The sequence below is a fragment of the Homarus americanus genome, unplaced genomic scaffold, assembly GCF_018991925.1.
Source record: "Homarus americanus isolate GMGI-L3 unplaced genomic scaffold, GMGI_Hamer_2.0 scaffold32583, whole genome shotgun sequence".
Taxonomy (NCBI): Eukaryota; Metazoa; Arthropoda; class Malacostraca; order Decapoda; family Nephropidae; genus Homarus; species Homarus americanus.
In genome coordinates, this window is record NW_024713129.1 from 11,957,674 (window position 1) to 11,964,536 (window position 6,863).

Genomic DNA, 6,863 nt, shown 5'->3' on the forward strand with positions numbered 1-6,863 from the left:
TTGTTGTGATCCTCTCTTGTTTCTTGTCAGTTTTTTCTTCCCTGTGTTGTTAGGATTAAGCTGTAGCCTGGCAGTTTTGAAGCTAAAGCTGGTCCTTAGAATAAACCCGGGCAATTTTATAGTACAGTGTTGAGGTTAGAGAGTTAACGATGTGCTTTTAGTATATATATGGAAGATTATATAGGAGTGGCTTCTTGGTTTTATATATAATGTGTCTTTCTATTAGTAATTTGAGTTAAGCATTATTGTGGTTAGTCCCTAGCTGTGCTCTCTCTCTCTCTCTCTCTCTCTCTCTCTCTCTCTCTCTCTCCTATTATTCCATACGAGGACGATGATTTAACCCTTTGAAGTTGATTATTTAACCCTTTGAGGACGATGATTCAACCCTTTGAGGACGATAATTTAATAAAATAATATTCACCACTTTTGATTGTGATTGAAAGAGTAAATACAAATGATTCCAAGTTACAATAACGTTTGCAAATTTTTCTTGATTTGTATTCCTTTGATGTGATGAAAATGATAAGTCTGATATAAAATGTGAAAGTAACATGTAACATAAAAGCGAACCAGGAGATTAAAAAAAGAGAGATAAAAGGCAGAAATAAGAGAGAAGTGAAAGAAAAGCAAGGAGGAGAGAAAGGAGGAGAGAAAGGAGGAGAGATTCTCTTTAGGAGATATGGGTAAGAGAAGATGAATGGGAAGTAAGATAAAAGTGTAAAATAAAATAGTTGTATAATGCAGATGTTGGATAAGATGAAAGGATGGGGTGAAGGAAGGAAGGAAGGAGTGGGGGTGAAGGAGTGAGCGTGAAGGAGTGAGCGTGAAGGAGTGGATAGCATATGGCGTCGAATGGTTTGTGAAGAAGGAAGAATTGTTGATGGATTATGATGATGATGATGATGATGATGATGATGATGATGATGATGGATAATGATGATGATGATGATGCTGATGATGATGATAGATAATGATGATGATGATGATGATAGATAATGATGATGATGATGATGATGATAGATAATGATGATGATGATGATGATGTGTGAGTGAGAAACAAAAATTATTTAGATTCGTGAATTTTTTTGGAAATATTAAGATAAACTACATCTCTTACAGTATATATTAATGAATGAGTAAAGTGATATAATGTTGGTATATATATTTCCTCGTATTATCAACCAATTAACATTAAACGAATAAAGTTTCAAATAAAATAAAACTATAAACTATATTTTTAAACACAACCCAACACTAGTAAATTAATAAAAATGTATCAACTTTGAATTAAGACGATACTTCAATTTTAGTATCAGTAATGTTTTTGTTTTTTTGACTGAGTCGATACCTTGATTGTGATAAGGTAAAACACAAACACCCAGGTATATGTCGTGACTATGTAGAGCTCAAGGGAACATTATCCATCCAGCCGTAAAAATTACTCTCTCTCTCTCTCTCTCTCTCTCTCTCTCTCTCTCTCTCTCTCTCTCTCTCTCTCCTGGTGAACAGCCAATGGGATCGAGTTGAGGAAAGTTAACACAACTATAGCGATGTCCATGGCCCCCAGCTGAGCTATTTTAAAGACATCTCGTAAACTCTCAAACTTTCTTTCTAGTTTTATCTCTCTCTCTCTCTCTCTTTCTAAAAAAAAATTAAACTTTGTTGCTCTTATTCCTTCTCCTTCCCCCTCCTCCTCTGTAACCAGTTTTCAGTACTCAAATTTTTCACCTCGGGAAGTTCACTGGCAGCTTCAGGACTTGAGTTTCTGACAAGGAGGCAAAAAAATATAAATATATATTATAAGACTCAACTTTTCATCCCTTGTTCGTATCAGTTTGAGTTGGGAATATTTTTGATAAATTTGGTGAAATTGCGACAGAGAAAATCAGTATAATTTTATGATAAGTTTATATATACTCCACGCACGCACGCACGCACCCACGCACGCACACACACACACACACACACACACACACACACACACACACACACACACACACACACACACACACACACACACACACACACACCATATAAAAGACATCACCTATAAACGTAATAAATATATTAAACCTAAAAACAATAAAACACACCTAACATTATCACCTGTTCTCTCTTAATTATCCCAGTTTACCTTGACCTGCACATCATATTTCTACAAACTTAATCTAATATATATGTCTGTTCATCTCTCACTGAGCACCACGGACACAAACACTCAATAATTACGTGGATAATAAACGCATCCCAACTAACACAAACTACATTAGCCATCATTTCCCTGTTCCATTAAGCCTTGTGGATAGTGTCCAGATTCTCAGTACACACCACGATATGGAATCACTCGTCTGTACCTGAGGTTGAATGTGATTATCTCTATATTCTGTCAGGTGGGAGAAATTAGCTCGTATATATGCTAGGGCAATAAAGGGTATCATCCTTAGCAGAGCGGAGTGTCCAGGACTCTATCTAACGTGTGGAATGAACCAGATTCCCCTTCTCATCACGTCTCTGAATGGCATCAAAGACCATCATCCAACACAAGCACCAAAGATTCACGCATTCCCTCCCAGCCAATGAGCACAGGTTCAAAGATTCACGTATTCCCTCTCAGCCAATCAGCACCAGTGCCAAGATTCGCGCATTCTCTCCCAGCCAATCAGCACGTGAGAGGGGCGGAGACTCGGCACCTGTTTGATAGTTCAGTAATTTAAAGCCAGAGAGAGAGAGAGAGAGAGAGAGAGAGAGAGAGAGAGAGAGAGAGAGAGAGAGAGAGTAATGGGCCATTATAAGAGGAGAAACACACACACTTTAATTGGGGTCACCTGTAGTGAATGTTGAGTCCGTCTCTAATTAATTGTTGTCAGGTAAATTAATTACAGGTGGTTATTATTATGTTGTGAAAGAAGATATTGGCACACACACACACACACACACACACACACAAACACACACACACACACACACACACACACACACACACACACACACTCGACTGTACATTTATCTTGCAATAAAGGGAATGAACAGCATAATTGTTTTCTAATTAGCCACGATTTATATTGCTGTTCTAACTCAGGAAATTAATCTGATTCAAGAGTATATTAGCTGAGGTCATTAAGGGCGTCATTTATTAGAAAAATTGGTGAAGTTTGTATCTTATTAACTTAGGACAGGAATATAGTTCACATTAACCGAGAAATGGAATATATTTCGTATCAAGAGAGAGAGAGAGAGAGAGAGAGAGAGAGAGAGAGAAGGCCATGTAAGACCTTGCTGGTGACTAAGCCGTTTCAGACCTCAGCTCGTGAAAGCAAAGAGAGTCAATGGACCAGAAACTAATGCACGAAATTCCATGATTTTCTGTGTTTTCGGAAGCACACACACACACACACACACACACACACACACACACACACACACGCACACACACACACACACACACACACACACACACACACACACACACACACACACACACACACACACACACACACACACACACACACCCACCTAAACATAATATTCCTCACAGCACTCAACCCACATTACACTTTCCTCCACACCGCCATCAAAGAAAACGCGATGAGTAGATTATTATCCACAAGAGGAATATATTTCAAACCCTCCAAGTAACTCCTAATTCCAGACCTCCATAACAAATGATGTTTCTCTCTCTCTCTCTCTCTCTCCTACACGTTTAATACCTGTCTTTCTCTAAGTACACTTCCTCTGATCAGTTCGTTCTAATCTAAGAGAGAGAGAGAGAGAGAGAGAGAGAGAGAGAGAGAGAGAGAGAGAGAGAGAGAGAGAGAGACAGAGAGAGAGAGAGAGAGGAACAAAACAAAAAACATAAAATAAAGAAAATAAACAATCACAAACTATCAATTAAACCCTTTCCTTACCAACAATCACAACAATAAACAAAGAACCAATCACATCTTAAGCATAAAACATTCCTTCTCCCTAAAACCCGGTCTCCCTCTCAGTTAGTATTTCCAGGCAGAGTTTATATAAGGGCCTTGGCCGGTGGTCATGTCGACTCAAATTTGGCCTCACGAGCAAGACGGAAATTGAAAAGGAAATTTGATGGAGTCGGGAAGGTCTCAATGGTCTTTTGATTTATGTTTTTAGTGTACTGAGACCTTTTGAGACCTTTTTTTTAGACCTTTTGGGATTTATTGAGAAATTTTGAGACCTACTGCGGCCTATTGAGACCCTTTGAGACATATTGAGACTTCCTGAGACCCGTTGAGACCTATTAGGACCTACTGAAATGGATTGAGACTTACTAAGACCATTTGAAAACCTATTGAGATCTATTGAAACCTGTGGAGACCTTTTGGTAACCCATTGAGGCCTATTGAGACTTCCTGAGACCTGTTGAGACCTACCTAGACCTATTAAAACCCATGGAGACCATTTGAGAACCTATTGAAACCTATTAAGACCTACTGAGACTGCATGTGTCTATTTATCTGTCTGTCAATGTAACAACGTCAATAAACCACACCAGCATTATAAGCATGGCACACTACTCCGACCCCCCCCAACTCTCATTCTCCCCTTTACAGAGCTGCTGCCAGGGCTAGTAGACTCTGCAGAGCTTCAATACGGTGGCATAGAGTCCGGCCAGACAGCCTCAGACTCTACAGGTACTGGAGCCTCACTCTCCTCCCTCTGGTCCTACAGCACAGTTACCGAAGACAGGTGAGTGTAATTGGGTGTATTGAAGTCTTCCTGTTGAACACCTGTGATACACTCTGAGGGGTGTAGGCGGGTGTATTAAACAGGTCTTTCCATTCTACAGGCACTAGCGTCAGGTGTATGTGTGTGTGGGTACTGTAGTTTATTACATTAAGGTGTGTAGCTGTGTGTGGGTGTAGGTAGGTTTAGTAAGATGTAGAGAGGGTGTAGATTTGTGTTAGGGAGGTAGAGGGTGTAGAGGGGTGTTATTTGAGTTCTGGAAGGTGAGTGTTGTAAATGTTATAGAAGGTTGTAGGAGGTGTTGTATAAGATGTAGAGGTTGTAGGTAGGTGTTGTATAAGATGTAGAGGTTGTAGGTAGGTGTTGTAAGAGGTAAAGAAAGTGTAGATTGATATTATGAAGACAGAAGGTGTTAAGGTGTGTTAATTGAGGTCTAGAGGGTACAGGTGAGTGTGAAGGGTTCCACAGTGTTATCTACCTGTCGTCTATCACCTGTGTGTAACCAATATCACCCCAGGTATTGTGTATCTGGCGTTTGATTTCATTCACTTGGACCATTTTACTCTTTAATAGGAACGTGAATAATGACATAGTTAAAAATTGAATAAATAAATAGAAGATTGATTATAAAAGTCAATTGGGATTTACGTGTATAAAATCAATACATCGTTTAGACAAAATTAACGACATCATTAAAGTAAAAAAAAATGTATCAAGGAAAAATTATAAGTTAAATTATTTTGAGGTGTCTTAAATATGTAATTACCCTTGATAGTTTTTGTGAATAAGTAGGTAATTAGAGGTAACCTTGTGTACCTGAGAGAGGACACACACACACACACACACACACACACACACACACACACACACACACACACACACACACACACTATACAACCATGTACTCACAAGCCCGCGAGAAATTCTAAGTATATACTAAACACAAATTCATATGCAAATGACCACCGCAGGTAACTCAGTACACACACATATCGCATTACTAAACCAACTTTAAAATCTAATAGTTGTAAATTATTAATGTAAACAGGACGTAAATGTACTTGTTATGGTTGTAAACGGTTGTAAATAAGAAATATATTAACTTAGATATAGATTAGACAAACAGACATACAAAACTTATAAGGTGTATGTATGTATGTATGTATGTATGTATGTATGTATGTATGTATGTATGTATGTATTAAGAAGAGCAACGTGAAACTAATCGACACACAATGGCAGACAAGTTATAAGACTTCCTCCCTTAAAGCTGCTTAGCCAGTCACCAATCAGACCTAACCCTCAGCGAATACAGAACACTACGGCTATATCAGTCATTAACCCAAAGCTTATGTATGTAAATATGTACTGCAGGTAATTACAGGTAAAGGTAATGATTCTTAATTTGGTGGAATCAATGTGAAGGTTCATTAATGGTCAAAATACCTAAGGTGATTGATGTTATAATTTTACTACTGTGTTACAACAACCCCCCACTCACGCCCACCCCTTCACACCCACCTCTCCACACCCACCTCTCCACACCCACTCCTTCACACCCACTCCTTCACGCCCACTCCTTCACACCCACCCCTCCACACCCACCACCTTCCACCCTAGTAAACAAGGGGTTACAGAACGAAAAAAAAAAACTAATAATTCCCCGAAAAATACATCAAAAATAAAGTTCATGGAAGATAAAACACTCTTTTTACAGAGGATAAAAACATGACCTAAAAAAATAAAAAAATAAAAAATTCTCTCTGAAGCTAAAAAACAAAACAAAAAAACAACAAAAACTTTAATAAATAAACACAAGTTAATTTAAATCATTGTTGACCTCGACTCATGATCAATACGAGAACAGGAACTGATAAATACACTAAAGGCTGGAAATCTTTTAAGTTATTATCGTGAAGTATAATAATAATCGACAACAATGGTTTCCCTTGAGGTGGAAACTGTATAATAAGTCTTTCCTTGTTATCAAATACAAAGGTAAGTTTATTTTAAGAACTTTGTGTTAAAACGAGTATGTGTAAAGTAAATTCAGTAATATTTCTGTGGTATTTATAATCCAAGTCACTTTTCATTACATGTAAACTCTAACCATTTTTTTTTCTTCATTTGTAATTCTAAGATAAAATATTTGTTGT

At 38.0% G+C, this 6,863-nt stretch overlaps 1 protein-coding gene across 3 annotated transcripts in view; it reads left to right on the top strand.

Annotated features, from left to right (window-relative positions):
- The window catches only part of LOC121867299 (titin homolog), a 90,338-nt gene that overhangs the window by 52,255 nt on the left and 31,220 nt on the right, over positions 1-6,863 (top strand). For all 3 annotated transcript variants that reach the window (XM_042367208.1, XM_042367200.1, XM_042367215.1), the window contains exon 3: positions 4,575-4,710. In XM_042367208.1, the coding sequence (XP_042223142.1) occupies positions 4,575-4,710 (136 nt within the window). The remainder of the gene's footprint in view (positions 1-4,574; positions 4,711-6,863) is intronic.